The 23164-nt window shown below is 37.5% G+C and overlaps 1 protein-coding gene across 1 annotated transcript in view; it reads right to left on the bottom strand.

Annotated features, from left to right (window-relative positions):
* cntn3a.2 (contactin 3a, tandem duplicate 2) overlaps positions 1-23164 on the bottom strand; it is a 72169-nt gene that overhangs the window by 16002 nt on the left and 33003 nt on the right. The window contains exons 10-17 of the mRNA XM_066671074.1: positions 17693-17829; positions 16879-17008; positions 13263-13413; positions 10096-10223; positions 6584-6753; positions 4195-4312; positions 1067-1225; positions 33-182 (exon numbers count right to left, since the gene is read on the bottom strand). Coding sequence (XP_066527171.1) covers positions 33-182; positions 1067-1225; positions 4195-4312; positions 6584-6753; positions 10096-10223; positions 13263-13413; positions 16879-17008; positions 17693-17829 — 1143 coding nt within the window. The remainder of the gene's footprint in view (positions 1-32; positions 183-1066; positions 1226-4194; positions 4313-6583; positions 6754-10095; positions 10224-13262; positions 13414-16878; positions 17009-17692; positions 17830-23164) is intronic.

Here is a 23164-nt window from a genome sequence, read left to right as displayed (position 1 = left end):
CATACTCTGGAGAGTAGAATGTGGTTACTCACCAGAATCCTCAGTTCGGGTCTTGAGTGAGGCTGGGCTTGGTTCCCCTACACCAACGCTGTTTTTGGCCAGCACACGGAATTCATACTCCACCCACGCATTCAGGTCTACCACTGTGGCTGTCAACGTGTTCCCATCAATTACCTCAGGGACTGAGAACAAACACAAAAGATCTAGCTTAGTCATAGAGATTTTGATTACACATCACTCTTAGGTCAATAGGAGGTTTCTGTCTTAAAGGCAACATCTATGATTGTGGGGAACTGCAGTTCTCTCTGGGATGTTTACAATCAGAAGCTCTGAGTGTTTCAAGGTGGAGCGGTGTGTTTGAAGAGAAAAATGACTGTTACTTGTGGCTGAGGTTTAACTTGTCTGTAAGTTTTTATTCAGTTTGAATTACCACAGAATCTCATTTGTAACCCGAGCTGTTTTGTTTTGTAGCTCTTTTGGTCTGGTTTTCTTCATGCAGTAAGCAGTCTCCTGAATTTAAAGTGGGTTCCTACCAAAATAATCTGAAAGAGGAAAAATTAATCAATATTACCCACCTATGGAGCAAAAGTAAACTAAAATCTCTTTTCATTTTATTTATCTCTTTTCATGATTTTTAACATTTGGGGGCTCTTTGCTGTTTTTCTGTGGTGAGCAGAGAGAGAGGAAGCATAGCATACTTATTTACTGACACTTGGGCTTTACAAACATATAAGACCTTTTTTCAGCATGCAAATAGAAAGTGAGCAAATGGTAAGGAAACATCTTCTGAACCTTATAAAAATTGCTTTCTGATTAGAATCAGGAATGTGGCATTTAAGTTTATAGTAGGCCCAGGATGTCAAGCAATGCACAAATTCTCTCTATTATTTGAGGAAGTGAACATTAGGTGGCAAACTCCAGATAAATTATTACATATTAAGACGTCCTTATAAACACTCAAAGCAAGCAAAAGCTATATTTTAAAAGCAGAGGTACTACTTATAGCTATTTTCAAGTTCTCGTTGAATTTGCATTAAAATGTATAAGGCTAATCTTGTACTGTTACCTGTGTTCACTGCCTGCCAACCCACAGTGAAAGCTGTCTTTGTCTGAATGATGTAGCTGATGATGGGGCTGCCGTTGTCTTGGCCGGGCCTCCAGGAGAGCTGTGCCGTGCTGTCTGTGATTTCCTCTACTGTTACACCGTCTGGAGCTCCAGGTGGACCTGACTCAATCCAACAATTAGCAAAGTTAGTTTCATTCACATCTAAACTTGCCCAAGCCCCTGAGCTGAATCATGTGCCCTATCATGATCTTCTGGTTCTGAGATATGAGGCCAATCTTGCAGTCTATTATAATACCTTAAGCTGTTTCATGTTAGGGGAAGCAAAGCAAGCCTCTGAGAGCAGTTTGTTCAGGAAGTATTCTAAAAGAGCGAAGATCTTTTCCACAGCTACCCAAAATAAGAAAGTAAATAAATAATAATAAAAAAATTTAGTAAGGCATCACCAATTAAAAAGTGCAAGACCATGCAAGTTGTGTCTCATTATTTCAGACATCCGACACAGGAAATCCTTAAATAAATTTAACAGTAGGCATACTTCATAATGTTTTAGAGTCTGGGAAGTCTGCTCTACTGTTATAAGCCTTCTTTAAACTACAGTGAGATGCGTTTAGCATGCCAGGCTAATCTTAATTGAAAGCTATTGATCCTCTAAAACTCATTAGTGCTCTCTGATAAACAGCTTTGATATGTTCCTCTAATTAACTCATACTAATGGAACATAAAAATCATGGATCAATTCATTATTCAATTATTTTCCTTCAGAGAACAAGGACAAACATGCAAACCTGATCTCACAGAAGTGAACATGGCTAATTATGTTTTCTTCCCAGATCTCCTTTTCTCCACTGCATAAGACGGACACTGCAAGCCAGAAGTAATGTAGTGTTTTCACAAAAGTGAATTATACAGTCATAGTGACGTGTTGGTACTTTAGCACATTACACAATGCTATTATCATCTCCCAGCTCAACACAATACGATCATTTATTCTATGTATCTAGATTCAAACTAATCTGTTTACAACCTTTTAAGGCCATCAGCTTCATTACAGGGATTAATTGTCTACTTAAAACAGATCTGTTCTCAACATCTTGAAAGGAAAGGGTTTAATGGATCAATAAAATTCACAGTTTGGTTTAATACACTTTTAAAGTGGTTTTGTTGTTATGTTTACAAGATACAGTTTGTGAGAAAACACAAATTGTATTTAGGTCTAGTAAAAAACATTGCACCGTGAAACATATTTAAAGACAATAATAGAAAGCCTTTAACACCAAGTATAAATCAATATTTCATATGTCCAAACTGCTACTTGATCTAAAAACTTAAAACCAAGAAGTTACAGTGTCCTCCCAACAAAATCTGTTTCCAAAACTTCTACTCAAATAAGGCTTTCCAAAAAGCAGTAGCATTCACACAAGCAACTACCCAAACACATCTTATATGCCTTGCAAATGTCAGAGACAAATGGTAGAATTTTGAGATAGTGACACAAATCTATTTCTAAATCTAGTCTGAAACGATATGTAGTGGTCAAGAATTATATGCACTTGTTAATGTAATAGTGGCAAAAATTCAGAGGTGGCTAATTTAGTTTAAAAAGTGAAAAAGTGAGTTTTTACTGTCCTGACACCTCTAAGGCTGGATTGAAATGCCATGTACATACACCTGGAAGTCTAATGTGATTACAAAAATTAGGTAATTAGCGATAAACCTGACATTTTGCTTTACTTGGTGTCTCAAGTACTGCTGATGAAAATATTGAAATCATATTCAAATTTCATTTTTACTGACATTTCAGGTGATACTGCTAAAAGGACAAAAAAGAAAATAATTTGAAACAGACACCACAAAACTGACACCTGAAACGGAAGTATCTAAAGTTGTACTTGAGTTAACATCAAGTATTAATTCTAGCTTCATTAGTGCTTTGTACTCAAACAACAATTAACAAATAAATATAAATCAATAAAAATCCATATATACACAGATCAACCACAAAATTATGACCACCTCCTTGTTTCTAAACTCACAGTCCATTTTCTCAGCTCCACTGACCATACAGGAGCACTTTTTAGTTCTACCATTACAGCAGTCCATCTCTTACTGGAGGTGGTGTGTTTAATATGTGTTGGGCTGGTACGAGTAGATCAAACTGTGCATGCATGTGCTGTATGGAAATTTTGGCCTTCTCCATGTTTGTTTTGCACTAATATGAATTGATCAGACACAGCAGTGCTGCTCAAGTTTTAAACACTGTTTCCACTTACTTAAAACATCTAAAAACACCTATCTCATTGGTCGACCTTGCAGATGTAATGTCAGAGACAGTAGCTCTTCTGTTGCTGCACAGTTTGTGTTGGTCATCCTCTAGTCCTTCATCAGTGGACATAGGACATTGTTGACTGGAGGTTTTTGGTTGCTGAACTATTCTCAGTCCAGCTGTGACAATAAAGGTTTTAAAAACTCTGGCAGCACTGCTGTGTCTGATCCACTCATATTAGTGCAAAACAAACATGGAGAAGGCCAAAGTTTCCATACAACAGGACTAACATGCATGCACAATCCCCAGGTGAAAAAATAAGGGTCTGAGAACAGCACATTACAGTGGGTGTGTGATTTAATTGTCTCCTCAAGAGGCCTTCACTCCACTATATCTTTATATTTAAATTAGTCGTGAGACTATATTCATGTTTTATAACATCAGCTATAGCACTTTTTATTATCCTTTTGACAAAACTGTTGCATGATCTCAGGAACCATAACATTTTTCTTTAATAAAAGTACTATTTTATATATATTTATATATATTAATTAAGATCTTTATCAGCAGGAGCCTATCAAATTACAAATGGAAATGGAATTACTGAATTTTAATTGAGCTCATCTTGATAAACTCATGGCACGTATGAGTGCAACATTTTTATATGTATCGTATTACACTGCCATTTTGCATATTAGATTTTCCTTTTAATTACTGTACTTATATGCTTCCATATATGGCGATTCCATAATTTTTGCCAGTACTTGGTTGTACTCACAAAAAAATATGCAGAAGGGCCACTGACTTTGCAAAGTGCTGGATGTTGTGAAATCAAGGCAATAAATAAACAAGAACATTTCTTTACCTTTTACAATCAAGATGGCAGCTGCAGACAGGCTCTCCACATCAGTGTCGACGACGCAGACATATTTCCCGGCATGCTTCAGCTGAATGTTTCGTATCATTAAATCTCCAGCTGCACTCTGCATATACACACACGTTGCCACCTGCTGAACTCCATGGATTCCAAGCATACTCTTTATCTGTTACTTATGCTGTCCATATGCTTAAACTACACACTGTACTAATGAGTACACCTAGCAAAAACATTATAAATATGATATCAAGACAAAAAATAAATAATCAAATAAATAAATATCAGTAGAATCGTTGCATATATGCATATGTTTCGCTTTACTGTAGAGCCTGACAAAGAGATATGAACTCCCACATGTGTTTGGAGTGAAAATGGAATGGAGTTTCATAGTTAATGGGTGTATTTTGCCAAAGAGTGTTTACTACAATGTTTGAAATGTCCGTCCTGGATAAACATTCCCTGTGGCCATTTCTGCAGTTCCTTCAACACGACATTGGCTCCAGCTAATGAACCTAGTGGCTAATGGGCTCTAATTAGAACTTAATCACATTAAAGAGGGGCTGTGATTGGATTCAGTTTGTGATACGCAACAGTGCATATGATGAATACTAATTCCACACACTGCAATTAAATGCCCGTGTTAATCTCATAATGCTGAAGGATGTTGTGTGTACGAAGCAGGAGTAACTTTGAAATGCCCTGTAATTAGAACCCAAGCCATGTACGTACACCTGGTGATCATATATGATTACAAATATTAAATCATCAATGATGTGCCACTTGACATTACCATCTGCCATTAGGGATCTTAAGTAAGAATCTTGAGGACAATGCTGAAATAATATTTAAAACATCTTTAGGATGTATCTCGTTGTTGTTGTGGTAAAACAGAATATCTTTAACTTTAATAAAATTCTACAGGACTGAGTAAACATATATTAATTTGCAATCTATCATGTGAAATATGTCCTAAAAAGCTTTATTTTATTAAATATATTAAATTTTGCATTCCCACCTTACTCACAAATGTTATGCAAACATTAACATGCTTAAACTGTATTCTCCTAAGAGAGCCAAAAGGTTGTTACAAAATCAATTAAACTGTTGTCTAAAGCATTTTGTAATAGACAACTTAATTAAATGTAACATTAAGAGTGGTGTCTCTTGTGAATTCAACAAGCTTTGTAGGCTTTAACGGCAAGAGATGAGATGAAGGCCAACAAACTAGAAGTTAATGTGCATTTTCAGTTATGAGCAAGTTAGGCTACATACTTGGTTTCATGGATATAAACTCATCTAAAATGTGAACTTCAGAATGATAATCCTACAAGACAAGTGACATTAGAGAATTTATTGAAAACGGAACCTCATTACGGATAAGCATCACTGTTAAAGCTTAATTTTGGCAGTTTGTGTGTGTGTGTGTGTGTGTGTGTGTCTGCCTAGAGGTTGAATGATTTATCCCATTTAGTTCTGTTTGATCAGCAAATTTAATTATGCAATCAAGCAAAAAATGCTGTATTTCTCATCCTCAGCCTGTTATGATTTATATCCACATTTACTTTCAAAACCTATGACAATGCAGATAATTCAACCTCTATCTAATTTCTGTATTTCATCATTATGTAAATTGGATGTAAATCTCAAGAACTCTTTCACAGGCTTGGGAACATGACATAAATGAATCTGTTTTAAGATCAATCAAAGTAATCGGGCAGATCCAATATTGATGCGACATGTCCATTAGAAACCACCAGGGCATTTCTTCCCCCTTTCCTAACACTAATGAATCTTTTCAGAAAAGCATCATTACATCATCCAGAAATATTAAACATATCCGGCACAGACTTTGCAGGATTTTTTGTGGCTCCTGACACAAAGTCATTAGAGGGCAAAAATCATAGGAACTTTCAAAGTGTGTTTTCTGGGCTAATTATATTTTGATGAAAATAACAGAGAACAGAAGCACCAGAGAGTTGTGCAAACAAGCCAAGGCAAGAAAGGCATCGGCCAAAAACTCAAAACAGAGAACAATCAGTGGAGAAGTGCCAGGTTCCCTTCGTTTAAACTAGAGATCCATCAGTAAGCAACAGATGATGGTTAAGCACAGACATAAAGGACTCATAAACAGAGAAATGTCTAAAAAATAGGAGTAAAATGCTTTCTGGATTTATGTAGATCATAACTAAATTTCCTCATGTAAATGATTTCAGCTTATCCTTAGCTGTAACTTGAATGAAGGATTTTAAAAGGTACTGTTGTTCATAGAATCTCAGATTATTGCTTTGGCCAAGAGTGTTAAAAATATAATTATTTATATTGAGTAAACTGACACATATCTATAAAGAGATTCAGGCAAATACACGTCATGTCTTACCCCACCAACATGCTCATAGTGTGGGTCCAGTTTGTTGAGGAGCTGGCCATTGAATGCCCATGAGAAGGACACGTCCAGAGCAGGATCACAGGCAATCTGGCAGGGCAGCACAATGCTTTCTCCCACTATGATCTCCATGTCCAATGGGCCCTGGATGATTTGTGTGGGGTCTGCTCAAAACATCACACACAACTGCACTTGAAAGAAATCATTTCAATCAAATTGTAAAACGAAGAATAAAAAAATCATCAAAAAATCTAATTTCAATCAACCTACATCAGCCAGGGCGTATTTGCTACTTTAGTTCTGCAGAGATGCTAAAAACGTAATGTGACGAACAAGTAAAGGGAATCTGTTAGTATGCAAAATACAAGCCTAAGTTGTCACACCCTCACACCAAATTCTGTTGTGTCAGGCTCTTAATCCCTTTGACCCTTTTATGATTATGATCATAACTGCTTAACTGCTTTGGCTATTCATTAACTACTGCAAAAACACTTTACACTGAACCCAAGGGACTGAATTTTGGACTCACATACAGCACTCTGCAGATATATCATTTAAAACACACAAATGACCTTTCTTATTATTGAAAGATATTTGATTATAAATGCAGCAGTTCTGAATAATATGCTTTCCATAAGTTTGTTAGCGCTGCACAATGTTTCTCAGACTTTGAATTGGTGGTATTTCTTTATGAATGTACTTCAAAGTTCATTATTTCAATATTTATATAAATGAGTCACATATCCCTTATTCCACTAAATGCTACATATAGTAAATTAAAATAGTTTTTTGTTTGTTTTTTATAACAACCATGGTTTAGTTTTAGACCCCTGCTAGTCTTCCAGAGTGAGCCCATGGTGCCAGCAGAGCTTGTATAGCTCTGATTCAGCTCAAGGCTTAGCATCAGCCTAGCAGCACTCTGATAAATACTGCTGCACTTATATATGAGATAATTCATCAAACTTGTCATGCCTCAGAGGAATTTAAACTGCTCTGATAACTTATTTATATTTGCTCTATTAATTTAAAGGAAAGTGTGAAAATGTATTTTTGTTTCCCCTGAAATCTCTTTGAAGGCCTAGTTCAAGGAAACTATACACAGTAATATAATGTCTTCAGTTGAGTCACAGCTAAACGCAATTTCAAAAGTGTGGTTATTTAATCTCCATCCTGTACAGCGTTGATTTCCACAATAGTCCATTTATTATTTTAACTTATTATATTTTGTCATGACAAGTGACTGCAAGAAGCAAATAGGTACACATTTTATTTTTCAAATAAAAGCTGAGGCACATTGTAATGCAGCCAATTAAACTACATTGTTTGGGAAAATTAACTCTAGAATTGTAATTTATAGTTAATCTAAATTGTGCACACACTACACTGCATCACAACCGCACCAGTCCAAACCCACACATGGAAATAACCTTAACAGTAATCCTGGATAATTGCAGTGCCATAAGTGAAAACTGAAAATGAATAATCACAATAACATCCACGGATAAAAATGTCCTGTATCTTGACCCCATTGAGAAGAGTTAACAAACTGAATTATCAGCTAAAACAGGACATTCTTTCAAAACATTTCATAATGTTGTGTCACATGGAAAGCTGGTAGAGTTTTTCTAAACTGGAGAAATGTTCACGAGAAAACAAAGCCCTTGTTTTTGTCCAAACACCTTTTGCGATTTTTCTCCTGGGGCTACCGTTTGTCTGAATCTATTTGTTGTGTTGGTGGCTAGAGGGTGTGCAGAGGTCAAGTAGCAGCTCTGACCACACTGTGATGCATAATTCACAACTCTGTGCAACTTTGGAAACTTCTCAATAGCTGTAAACCACCTTTAAAATGTCTTTAGCTTTAAGGCTGTCAAAGTGTCCTCAGGTTTACTTGATAAGTTTCCATTTCTGTCCAAGAATAAAACTTCCTTATGATTTCTTTTTCCAGTTCTGAACAATTTCACATGTGTATACTAATATATTTTATATAGTATGCTAGTAATATAATTAAAATCATTAATCGAAAATGAATCTATATCAACATTCAGAACTTCTAATCAACATAATCTTGTGTATATCATTCATTCATTATCTGTAAGCGCTTATCCAATTCAGGGTCGCCGTGGGTCCAGAGCCTACCTGGAACCATTGGGCGCGAGGCGGGAATAAACCCTGGAGGGGGCGCCAGTCCTTCACAGGGCAACATGGACACACACCCACATTCACTTTTGAGTCGCAAATCCACCTACCAACATGTGTTTTTGGACTGTGGGAGGAAACTGGAGCACCCGGAGGAAACCCACGCGGACACACCAACTCCTCACAGACAGTCACCCGGAGCGGGAATTGAACCCACAACCTCCAGGCCCCTGGAGCTGTGTGACTGCGACGCTACCTGCTGCAGTCACCTGTTACTTGTTATTTTCGCACTGTGTGTTCATGTACTGTCCCTTTTAAACCATGCTACCAAGCTGCAGTCACGTGATTCTGCACCTATCTGCCACATGGAAGCAACCAAAATGCTGAGGCCAACCGAGCAACATGAGCAGTTCGTACCAAAGAAAAACAAAGTGTCTGTGGTTTGGGTGCGTTGTGTTTTGACTATAATTAAGATGACACTGAACAAAAAGAAGTCAAATGTAAACGCTGAGAAAAAACAGTTTCAGAGACCAAAGCACAATCTCACACCAAATATATACAGTGCTCCATAACCAAGAGAGGAACAAGCTCCCAGCAACATTAGAAAAACTATCCCAGCTTTAATATTGGGACATATTTACAGCACAAGCCTCATCACTTAACTATGAGGGTCAAAAATACAACAAAAAACGGATCGTTCATTAATTGTAATTGTGTTAAAATGTACAATTAATCGTGATATTGATTTGCGCTCATATCGCCCAGCACTATTCAAAATGAAATACATTAAATTGTACATCTCAGGGCTAATGAACCATAAATATAGCAAACTTATAATATCTTAATACTTAAAATATTCCTTATACTTTTAATATATATTGCTTTATGAAGAAGCTAGATATGGAACTCCATCTGCATCAGAATATACATTTTAAAAAAGGTCTGATCAGACAGATGATTTTATTTAATTAACATGAACGTATATAAATGTTATTAACTAATTACTTTTATAACATTTATTGTATTCTGGAGCAAGGGAATGTTTTGGTGATACTTTGCTACTGTGATAAAATGTATTTTACACATGTTTGTAAATCTATACAAATGAATGCACGCATTTGTAATTCCAGGTGGATTTAGTCTCACATTCTTTATGTTAATTAACATATATGAATTGGTATCAGTAGAAATGTACATGAAAAAAAATGTGTACCCTCAACAGCCTTGTAGTCACCATGTCAGTTACAAAACCAGCCAATATTTACTGCTGATATCAGGTTTAATTTTGAGGTTCATGGAAATGAGGAATCATGTATAATCCTCTGCAGTGCATAAAAACAGAATCTACAGAACTCTAAAGTCCTCTTTACCTGTGACCAGCAGTCTTGCAGTGGTGCTTGCTGTCCCAAACTGGTTTCTAGCCAGGCACGTGTAGCTGCCCCCATCTGTCTTGGTCACATTTATGATTCTTAGTGTTCCATCAGGGAGAAGACTTATCCTGCAAGGGAAGAGCAAGGCATCGTCCAAAATCAAATCTCCATCTCGCCTTCGTACTGATAACGGAGTGCGATTTTGATTACAGAGAAGTTTCATCGTAGTTTTCTTGGACGGTGGAAAAGGGCCCGTGTAAGTGTGTTTCAGTGGAACTGGCCATAAATCATCTCTCTCTGTGGCGCAGTGCTTGCAGCTGGCTGGTGCATCTCTGTGCCGATGCTACGTGTTTATGACTCACAGTAAACATTCCCTCAAACGCAGAGGCTGATGAGGCCTGTAATGGAGCTCTGCATTTCCAGCCGCATCATCCTCCTATTACTCAAGGGGCCTTCTGGACCACAGTGCCATCATAACAATTTTCAACTTGCACTATCACTGTACACTCTCTGCTGAAAATTCTGTAACATCTTTCTAACTTCCACCCTAAGAGGTGACAAATACATCAGGATCAACTGTTTTATTCAGTTATTCAGATTTTGTAATATTTTCTTGAGATGGCCATTACTACTGCATTCTATAAATTACACCTTTTAATTAGTGCTGTCAATCAGTTTAAAAATAATGAAATAATTTATTGCACAGTTTGCTGCATTTAATTATGATTAATCACAAAGACCCTTCCTAGAACAAAAAACTTGCAATAATGGATATTTATATGTAAACTTTATTTTTCTATATATGTAATGTCAATATCTTCTGCTTTTAAGGCTCTACATATTTCTTTATTTCTTCATACTCTCTCTCTCTCTCATTGTCTTAGACCTTCTAACTCTGGACTTCTTACTGTCACTTCTTTGAGACTTTCTACTATGGGTGGTAGATCTTTCAGTGTCGCTGCCCCCAAATATTGGAACTTGCTTTCTGCTGGTCTCTGTAACAGTTTGACCCTGTCTTGCTTCATACCTCTGCTCAAAACGTACAACCAAAATATACAAATTTTCACATTTCATTTTCTCATGACACAGGAACCTGGATGAAAAAGATTCGCACATTTTTCGTTTCCAAATATAATTTAGAAAAAAAACCAAAAATGCTTTGACCAGTCTGTTTCCATGTCCTAAACACCTCAAATTAAAAATCACATGAATTCTGAACTGACTGTTCAATAGGAGTCGCATTGCCACAGATCGGATTAAAATACCACATATGATTTTAAAAAGTCAGATTCAGTGTGATTTGAAATGTCACAAATGACACACCTGTGTCGCATATGAAGAAACAGATCAGATTTGGGCCACTTTTACCTGCTGTGTGAATGTAGCCTACCCTAGACCAGCAAATTCAATACTGTGACATTCTATATGTTTTGTACTCAGTATGATCAAGATTATATATCCCATTTCTAGCATATATCAACTCACAAAAGGGCTGGGAAAAATGACAGAAATTAAATGTCTTAAAATTTCAGAACATTGTGATTATAAAGTGTCACGTTGCATCATTACAATACTTAAATTTTCTAAGGAAAGAAACATACATCAAAAAACAAAACAAAAAAAAAATCTAAAACAAAAAAACAGCAACCTGCATTTCCACATTTTAAAATACTACTACTACTACTACTACTACTACTACAAAAAGACAATTTAAGTTTTATATAGTGTTTTACATAATGTGTTTGCAATACAATATGTTCAGAAATAGAAAACAATTAATTATACATATTACACATACATCATTACAGGACACTCATACCATGTAGCAAATTTCTAACATGCATTACTGAGTGTGTGTATGTGTGCCAGCAGATGGAGCTTAAATGACGCAAGCTACATTTCAGCAGTGTAGGATTATGTCATGCTTGAGACAAGCAGTAATAAAAATGCTCACTGAAAAAGCTGTAATGCCAGTATGACATGCCACAGCCAGAGAGGATTTCAACTCATCAAATTGAATTAAGTATCTGAGATAAACCATGCTGAAAAGCATAGTGACTTTCTGCAGCTCTGAACTCTTTAAAATGTGAAGCTATAAAATCAGTAGATGTCATTCACCTATGGTTAGTGTGTTTTAATTGTGAGAGATGCCTTGCCTATTTTTCCAAAATCAAGCATTTCAAAAGTGAATGGTATAAATAACAGCATGATGCAGTAGGATACTTTAGGTGGAGGTATCTTTATCAGACAGGAAGAAAGGGTATCATGTGTGATACTTCTTATTCTGAATAAAGATAAACAATTTAATATTAACTAGCTGCAAATCTCAATTTAACCCACCTCTAAATGGTGTCAGATTCCCATCGGCTCTATTACAAGCAATTCCATCTTTAAAACATTTCTCTGGAATGCTTTTCCATACAAGTTCCCTCGGTACTCTAAAAAATGGCAGTTTTATGAACATGTTGGTTGGTCTACAGCATTTGCAGAGACAGCTTGGCCAAATTAGATTTCTAATGCTATAAACCCTATACTGGAATGTTATTATACTGTTAGCTCTACTCCCCCTCCCTTCACCAGTGCGCTTACAGTTAAATTGGACTGGGGATGTCTCACTGAGTGCTCTCTAAACAAATGCACTGCAGCATAATGCAAATCCCTTTGTTCTACCCGCAATTTCCTCGACAGAATAATCCCCAAACTACTTAATCCAACTTCATTAGAAAACAGAGGGAAAAAACACCCAAGCAAACAGCTGAGCTAAAGGCTCTGTTGTGCCGGCTCAAGTGGCCTCCTACCACGAATCACTTCATACCTCACAGACTTGGCCCAAAACGCGGCACAACCTCCTACTAGGATGATCTAATAGGCTCCTTCATAATTCATGAGTGTTATGGTCAGTGGGCCACCACGACTGCTGCTTGCTCTGCCCATTTTGATAGCTGTTACAATGCAGTGAGCTCACAGTGATGGCAAGCAGTGAGAATGAGGGCATGTTGTGGAGTGAAAAGGAATGGAAAGCAAAGAAAAGTGGGTGTGAGCCACAGGAAAAAAAAATACAGTATGTGTGAGAAGAATAAAAATCTAGTAGAAAATGAGACTCAACAGGAAAATGAGAAAGAACTGCTTGTGAGAAAAAAGAGAGAAGGGGGAGGTAAACATCTTACCTCTCTGTGCTCTGTAGCAGTTCATTGCCTTTCCTCCAGGTGCTGATAGCAGTGGGATAAGCCTGGGGTTTGCATGCCATGCTCACTGTGCTGCCAGCCTTAGCTTTAAGCAGAGCTCGCAGTGGGCTCCTCGAGAAGTCTGGTGGCGAAGCTGTGAAGGGAAAAATAGAGGCTTCAGGAAACAGCGAGGGAAAGCAGCAGAAGTCAGTCAATCTACAGCTCTGGTGTCTGTTTGCTAGGGTCAGGATACATTACAAAAGACACCATGTTGTCTCAGCAGAAGTAAACACTGCTTTAAGCAGGTCAATGTAACATGCATGAATGCACCGCCATTGCTATTTGTAACTTCTTAAGAGTAAAAAATGCGTTTGTGGTTTTGAAATCCTAGTCTTACAAGTCAAACCGCCAAACTTTGGTAGGGTCAGTTGTTCAACATGGCCAAGGACTACCTAATTTTATATAAATGGATTGTCTGATTGACATACACAACTGGTCGCTTACTGTTATTTTTGCTTCAAGTGCAGCAAAAAAATGTTGTTACAACAAAATCACACTACCATCAAAAAAGTGGTGCATTCATTCATTCATTGTCTGTAACCACTTATCCAGTTTAGTGTTGCGGTGTTTCCGGACCCTACCCAGAATCACTGGGCGCAAGGCAGGGAACACACCCCTGAGGGGGCGCCAGTCCTACACAAGGCAACACACATTTACACATGCACACACTCACTCACACCTATGGACACTTTTGAGTTGCCAATCCACCTACCAACGTGTGTTTTTGGACCGTGGGAGGAAAACGGACCACCCGGAGTAAACCCACGCAAACACAGTGAGAACACAGCAAACTCCTCACGAGAATTGAACTGCAACACTACCTGCTGCCGCCCGATATTCAATTACTATCTTTTAAATGTTTCAAAAGTTTGCAGTTTTCAAACTTGTATTGTGAAGAGACTACTAATTTCAGTGTTAAAAAATCAGCAGCTAATGTCCTTCTGTGTGTTGGACAGCAGCAAGTGGTATACTGTACATTCAGATACTATATTGTTCACTATCAAAAGGGGAACTATGGTAGCTTCAAAGAGACTATATAATAGATTTATGATTTGGACATTCAAAGAAAAATGGTTGAAATATGCAACACTGCTCTAAATGACTAAAAAAGTGTCCAGTTTGTACAGAGAACTAATCTAATATTAATCAACTTGCTAAAAACTATTTGACAATACCTGTATTGTTTTGTTATGCACCTACTAAAAATAAATTGATTTTACCCTACCATTTAAAAGTAAATAACAGCCTAGCATACCTAACATTAGTTAAGCTTCTTTCAGTTACTTTATTTACAGTGTGGGCTGTATTATTTAAAAAAATTCAAATACTAAACTCATAGGCAGATAATCCGTGTGAAATGACTTTTATTGTATGTGGGGTAAACAAACTTGATTGAGACATTCTTCACTTTAGATACGGTGACTTGGTCTCTTCACTAATACACAACATGCTGCCTTACGGCAAACATAAAACCAGCTTTACATGGGTCAATATACAGGATGTGGATGCACTGCTGAGTGAGTGCCTCAGTCATTGGGTAGGATTTGCTGGGTGCACATATTTACAGTCAATGAGAGCTTGTGGCAAGCCACGGCACTGGGGGGACTGAATTTTTTTCACAATTAATTAGCCCATTGGGTCAGTTGGGCCCTGCACAGATATTGTGAGAGGGGGCTACTGCTTTGTTTACAGTATTCAACACCGCAATTCCTCAAGGAGATTACACCCTCCAACACCAGGCGTCCTCCCTACAACCAACAAGCTCCACACTTAACACCCCCCTCCTTCCCCCTTCCCTCTCTCTGCTCTCTTGTTCTCTCTGAGTTGATGACAGAAGGATGAGCATGGCCTGTGTCACTGTTTGCTCTCAGCTTTTTTCCTCTAGCGAGCGCATCTGCTGCCATGCCTTCAGAGACATAATTTCCCTCTTCTCCTTCCAGTCGATCAATACTGGATTAACATGACTGACTCACAGTTCTCTGCTACCCCTGCTCTTAATGTGGCAAAATCAATGTGCTGATAACAAATTCCGAAAACAGAAGAAGACTTTTGTAGGCTGTTTCTTGTTTCTTTTATTATTCCGGCTCAGATTATAAAGCATGGACTGCTCCTGTAAGTATATAGCTGTTGTTGATCTGACATTTGTATATTTCTAATAATGAGTCTGAGACAAACACATATTTATCAGATACTATATTAGAATTACATTAGCATCCCTGAGTATTGTACTTACACTTGTAAGTGCTCTAGCATTACGAATAGTAGTGTAAGAAAGAGCTCACAGATCTTTGCTAAGCTAAGTGTACATATATTCACTCAATTTTCAGTGAACATGCATTTAAAAACCCCATAAATTATCACAAACAAACCGAACAGTGAAAGGAGCGTAGCCATGCAAATACAGCAGCTTCCCAGAGTCCCAAATGGCCCCCAGGCCCCCCAAAGCCATGGCTGATGCCACAGCATTTTGCTCCTTGGTTTCTGTTAGTGTTAGTGAAGCTTGCTTGTGAAGTTGGTTCAGAGAAGCAATTGCTCCATTTGATTTTCTTTTATGTTACACATTAAAATAGTTGAGTCCATCTCTCTGAAGTTGATTTACTGACAAATTCGCCTTTTATAGAGTCTAGACTTTTAGTCTTTGTCCATATGGCAAACCCTTGTCTCATACAGACAGAACTCTGCTCTCCACTGACACGTCACAAACACCAAGCACCAGACTGAGGTCGCTTCCTGTGCTCTGGCAGTGTTTACAATCATTACGGTTTTGTGCACATGCTCTGGGGAAGGGAAACACAACTACTTGGTCTGTATATGTTTTCCCTGCATCTCTGCATAGAGATTTAGGGAATTTTTACTGTAAAAATGTCCACAGCAAGAAAAGTGTATACTACACTGTTATGGTTAAGCTTTGCCAATTAATCTGTGGTTAATGCGCAGCCAAAACATGGAGAGTGAATCGACAGCACTAATTAGAACTCCAGTAAAATAAACAGAAAAAGAAATATTATAGTACAGCAGTCCAGTGTGGTCTAATTTCTGCTCTTCCACAAAAAATATTGGATTGAAATAATGGTTAATCTATTGAATGTCATTTCTATTGACAAGATCTATTCAATGTCATTTCCATTATTTATAAATAAGCTCATATTTATGTGAACTGCCTGTACCTAAATGATCTAGTTATCACTAATATTTTATTTATGAAACAACTTTGTGCATATGACTCAAGTAAATTCTGAGCATTTTTTCTACTGATGTGTATATGCTGTACTTAAACTCTTTTTTCATTTTTCTACCCTGTATATGCATTTAAATTATTCCACAAGCACCTGACAGCATGCAGTGACAGTGTTATACAAACAGTTATGTTTGTAAAGTGCTTCAAGCCAAAAACATTCTCCAGTGTTCCATGAAAATAGTTATCTCTTAAGTGTAGCAAGTACAGCGAACCATGGGTATCTGACATAAAGCAACAGGAGTAGCAAAGAAAATAAATAAACAAAATGTGAGCGAGGGTAGACGCACAGCAAGACGAGAGGAGGCTTGAGAGTTGTCTTACCTAGCACAACCAGCTCAGCGCTAAAATAAATGATGCCATGTTTGTTCTCAGCCACACACTGATACATGCCAGCGTCAGAAAGATTGACCGAGGCTATAGTGAGAGCTCCATTCTCTATCTGAATCCTGTCCTGCAAAAGACACAGACAGGCAGATAGACCAAAGAAACTGAGAGAGAGAAGAACCAGCATCAAGCAACAGTACAAGGAAGCCAAACATGTACAATAAATAATTTACATTTAGTTCTAACTTGGTGGCTAAGGAAAAGCACTGTTTCAATGCTGGTGGATTGATACAACACTACCTTATGGAATTTGGTATTGATCACAGAATGACCATGCTTCTAATAATTTATTAATCATAAATGGGATTTACGAAAATAACAGTGAGATATAAAACCCTCAGTTTAGCTGAACGTATCAGAAATGTGCTGAACTGTAATTCTACTGCAGAATCATAATCATACATGTTTTCATGCTGAGCCATATCATGTAAAAATATGACCAGTAGATTATGTGTACACTTTCTGTTGTTTTTATTAAATAAAACAATAAATCATATGTACATTATTTACTCCTGAATTTACGAACAGCATAAATACGTGACATTTAAACAACAGCAAAAGAATGGCAAAGGCATCCGCATAACCACCATGTAGCTGATCCGCTGCGGTCAGCTACATGGTGAAATTTCATCCATTTTTATAGTTCACAATGAGTCATACTTTGTCATGCTCTAAGCCACATTAATGAGTCTGGGTTTTGAGAGTTGTGCATATTTTTATTTGAGTCCCCAACTTTGGTGGGTTGCATTACCTCTGTGGCAAGCAGATCTCCATTCCTGAGCCAGGTGTATGATGGTTTGGGCTTTCCATTGGCTTTACATTCCCAGAACAACCTCTCCTCGATCGACAAGGCACTGTCCCGCATTGTCTGCACCCACTGAGGCTTGGCTAGGAAAATAAAATGACATGTTATAATGCCGATTGTAATATATGTTTGGTACACATAACCTGACCACATAACTGTCAATCATTGTTGTTTTAACGGCTTTTATGATCTAAAAAAGGGCATGTTTACACCTGGTTATTTTGTGTAACTTGTATCTGGACTGCAAATTGAAAAGATTCCAACAACAGCAGTCGATAAAAGTAGACGGCTGTTGAAAGTAATTAGCCTCCTGTGTAATTTTAAGTGGTAATAGACCATGTGCATTACACTATAATGTGTAGCGAGACAATAAATAAGGACAAGTGAAAATAAAATGAAACCAAACGGGTCTATAATTCTAGCTTATTAGCTTCCTGTGCAGATGTGTAAAGTAAGCCAAGAATCTGACTCGGTGGAGAAACTCACATCACAAACTGAACTGTAGAGAAATTCCACCTGACTAAAATGTTGACATCTTAGGTAGGTCCCTTTCCTTAGCATCTTTATAGGATGGGTCATGAAGAAGCATTTAGTTTTGCTTAGGATGTGTGATCACATTTACATCTGCATTTTTATGTATGGATATATGGACAATGTTCTGTCTAGTTGATATACTTGACAAGACCAAGCATAAATGATGTCTTTATGTTTTGCGAGTATCCTGACCATTCAAAGGTCCAGATGTTCCTGTGGGTATGTTGGTTTGCATAATAGATTCTGAGGTACAATACTGAGTTACATATTTAACCAATGCCAGTAACATTTGTTTCATGTGTTTTAATATATTGGTATGTATATGATAATCACAGTACTAAGCAATATAATTGTAATGAATGTTTGTATGTCTGTCTATATTCCAGCCCTATAGCATACACCAGGTGCTAAATGTCTTGATCTTCTGGAGGCTGCAAGCTCTGCATGTGGCTAGAACATATTTAATGTGCTAACCTGCTAGGCGAGTGCTCTGAAATATATTGTACACGAAACAACGTGAAAAGTCCTAAGCAATTATGCCTAATAATACCTCTATGCAGATGCTCAGTGCAGCAATCAGTAGTATGTAGTGAAAGTAGCTTGGTTGCCAGTTTTACCAGCATATCAGTGTCAGTCCCCAGAGCTATATTATAACACACATCTTGAAACCCATGCTACTTTTGGGGTCTAAGGACATTTTCTCAATTTTCTGAAATTCGCCTTTAAAGTACTTGTATTATAATATACTCCCCACGTTTTATATGAAAATGTTCAGAACAATCTCAGCTCTCTTGATAAGAGAGGCCCATGTGACCTAGAGCATTTTATGAAGAGATAATCTGTCTCTAACCCTCAAAAACTTAAATTCGATTTTAGAAAATCTTTATATTTCTTATGGAAACATCCCTTTACTCGTTTGAATTAGTTTTATCAGAGTCTTAATAACAAGCGAATCCACCAGTTAGACACGACGAGAGGCACAGTAGGCGTGTCTCAAGCTTATACATAGGCTTGTAACTTGGGATGTACAGTATCGCGTACAGTCGCAATAACATGCAATCGAAAGAGCAGTTTCTGCACATTCACAGAGTGTTTGAACTGTATTTCTGTGCTGTGTTATCGCTAAGATATTAACAGAAACATTGCGAATGGTCGTTGACGCGCCGGCATGTTCTTCGACCCCAGATGGTTACACTGTACCATGTTCTAGAAATGATTTGCCATGATTGATATACAGTCATTTAAAGAAATGGTCTTCAGCTGTTTTCTCTAACATCAATGTGCGTGCATGTTTTGTAGCATCATGCACCTACATTATTGATGTTTCAATCACTGTAGATCTATCAACTGCTTTTAATCTGGGTTCCAAGGCATCAATACTGAAGCCATGTATAGATTTAGTGGAAAAAACCTGAATCAAGAGAAACACATTTCAAATACATTTATGAAAATATTCTTTAAAAAATACAAACCAACATAAAATGTCTACATACCACAATGATTATATTTTCTACCTCCACTCTGGAAACCAACAAACCTTTTAAATGGAGGCTACAAGCCGTATTGATCTTTCACAGGAACCTACAGTCAGTATTGATCTTTCATGGAAAGCTACAACAAGTATGGCCAAGTAATAGCTGCTACTACTTTTATATCTGGGGACACCTAAGTGATGTGTGCCAGTGCTCCTGAGGCCATGATAAATAATGGAGAGCTTAAGGGCCAACCTTGGGGTCCACATCTCAAAGACATAGTGCTGACCTATGAAGGCCATTTAAGTGGCAGAAGTGCCGTTATAGAGAGTGGATGCTGTTCCAAAGAAAAAAGAAAAGGGTCAATATTTATGACTCAGTCGATACTCACATCTCTAAGGCCCTAGAGATGGGTAATGACTTACTGGGCAATGCAGTTACCAAAACAAAACCTTGTGACCAAGCCAAAACAAATTCAGTACCGAATGGCAGGTCCAATAAAAGAAGATTACACTGGTGATGGCACAGTTAATGAGTTGCAAACAGCGAATCATTTCAATATTCCACAAATAAGACTTCCTGAACTAATTTCTTAGACATACATTTGTGAAATAGAGCTATTTACAAAAGGCCAACTAAGTCTACAAGGAGGACAGCAAACTAAAACATGTAGCAGGATATTAATAAGGCTGCAGATGCAAAGCAAGACAGACAAGAACTGTAGCTATCAGCCTATTGGTGTGAATGTAGTTTCAGATTAGACGGGAAAGACTGCAGGGCTGAATAATACAATGTTTGTAAAACCTTACTGACACATGAAATGTCCTTTTTTGAAAATTACAAAAACAGTTTTCATAAAATAAACCACTAACCTGATTACAGTTTTCCTGCTACAGTATGTAATTGACAGCAGATAACCATTGTTATTCAAGGCCATTTCTTTCTCTTTTTTTTCTTTTTTCTTTTGGCATTGTCAGTAAAATATTTAATGTATTATATTTATAATATAATATAATTGTATTATAAATATGTAAATTAATATAATATGTTTATATTTAATGTAATATTTATAATATATTTATATATAATATAATACTTATATAATTTAATATTATCATTTGTGGCTGAATTTTCAGCTGCTATTAAACCCCTAATGTCTCTCACTGTCTCTCTCTGTCTTTCACAAAGACACACACACACACACACACACACACACACTCACCTATATAATTCAGAAACATATTCAGAAGTGCTGATAGCACACTGCTCATCTAGCCTCCTTCCTTCCTAGGTGACTTTCACACAGCAGGTAAAAAAGGCCCAAATCTGATTTTGTGATCAAATGTGATTTTTTTTGTTCTGCTGCTCATACTGTCTATATACTGTGACCTACACCTGACATCAGCCTGAAGAGATCACATTTCTAAACTAACTAACTAACTAACTAACGGGCATGGCTTCAGGCTCTGACCAGAAGAAACTGTCTGTCTGTTCCATTCAAAGTGCTTTCATTTTGAAATTTAGGAATGGAACCAGATCAGATCGAAAGAAAAGAAAAGAAAAGAAAAGAAAAAGTCAGATTCAGTGTAATTTTTGCCATTCCCACAGCCACACAAATGACACTTCTGTATTGCATATGAAGAAATGGATTGAATTTGGGCCTGTGTAAATGTCGCCTTAGAAACATGAATATTGCTACAATTAAGTCATCACTCATGGCACCCATTAACTAGGACTCCCTCAAGCACACACACTATGTCAACAACGTGGGGAAAGAGGGCAGGTACCCGCTTATTCTGAGTGATGTGGACAGCAAACTTTCATAACAATTGTTAAAACTGTCAAAGACTTGTTGGTCTGTGTCTATTCTTGACAAATTTTCACTACTGGAAATGCATTACATGACATCGTATTCCCTAGGCACCAGAGCACAAATGATTATTAACACTGACTCTGTTTTAAAACAAAGAACATAGATTGAAGCTGTTGTCATATGGCACATGTGCCCTTCGTAAACTCAGCTGCATCATAATTAATATGTTTGTCAATACACCATACGACTCTGTTAACAACACCTACACGTTCCCTAACCTTTTCACATTAGTGAAACCATAGTATTTCTCTTCATTTTCACTCTCTCCTGAACCAAAGCCCAGAGCAGTGCTAGCCTTTGGCCTGCATTGACACAGAGCTGGCACACAGCAGCATTCAAGGAAACCTCCTCCACTCTGTCAGTGCTGAGCTGAGGCTGCTTTCAGGGGCAAGGCCTTTCCAGTGCAAGGCTGCTTTGGCATGTGTTCCCTTAACCTTTCCAATAAGTCATATGAAGGCCCTGTGGAAACCTTAAAAGAGCTGTATGCTGCCCCATGCCTGGATGCAACCCGAAAATTGTTGTGAATTACAAATGTTTGGACCAACATGTGAACAATAGCATTTCTGAGCCCTCTGGTGTAACCAGTCACAAAGCAGCAAATCATATCTGAAGGGGCTCCAGGCCCTGGCTTCGATGATTATTTTGGAATCGGCCCCATTTGGAATGGATTTTGGCAGTGGCTTTGGAACATGCACTTCATCTCTTAAACCGGGCTACATTAATGCAGAATTTGGACTGCAATCAAGCTAAATAACTGACAGTGATTAAACTGACATGTCAGATATACTAGACAAATGCTTAAAGCTAAGAATAAAAAGCTCTTGCACTGGAGAATGCTTACTGATTCATCTTGACAAGGTAAAGGAGAGCAAAGTGTTAATCGTCTGAAGGAAACAGTCACCATTGCAGCATGGCTATACAGAAAATAAGTTAAAAGGAATTTCAGGGTCTAAAAAAACCTTTTTAATTTAATCTACAATTCAATGAAATAGTTTTCTCAGTTAAGGAAGACAGCTTTATGGTCGTGTGCGAAGTAGCTCTTAAAAAGATATGAAATATCTTAGCAGCATTGTAAAGCTACTACCCACCCACTTCTTTTTGTAGCTTGACAAAAAGACATATTATTTGGCCACTGCAGTAGCACGGGACTCCCTTTATAGTTGATAGTGGATAATGAGAAACTGTAGATAATGAGTTGCTGTATATTACAGTGTTTGGATCATATGTTTATAACTCTGTCCTCAGTGAACCCCAGACAGAATGCAGTTCTTAATACACGTGACCCAGGTAAACTGCTCAGGTGGCCCACAAACCAGCTCGATTTGATGATTCAAACCTTCCTCTGGGGAACAAGAACATACTTTAAAATACTTTTTTTATTTTCAGCTTCAACTTTACTTTTCTGTTACATTTGTAGCTTAATAATAATGCCTAGGTTTCTGAATGCTGAATACAAAACAAAATAAAGTATAGAACAAATGCTTGTGTATTCGAATTATACTGATGTACACATTGGGTTTTTGTTGGACATTGTTGGAG

This window comes from Hoplias malabaricus, chromosome 5 (assembly GCF_029633855.1).
Source record: "Hoplias malabaricus isolate fHopMal1 chromosome 5, fHopMal1.hap1, whole genome shotgun sequence".
Taxonomy (NCBI): domain Eukaryota; kingdom Metazoa; phylum Chordata; class Actinopteri; order Characiformes; family Erythrinidae; genus Hoplias; species Hoplias malabaricus.
This window is presented reverse-complemented; position numbering and strand designations above follow the sequence as displayed.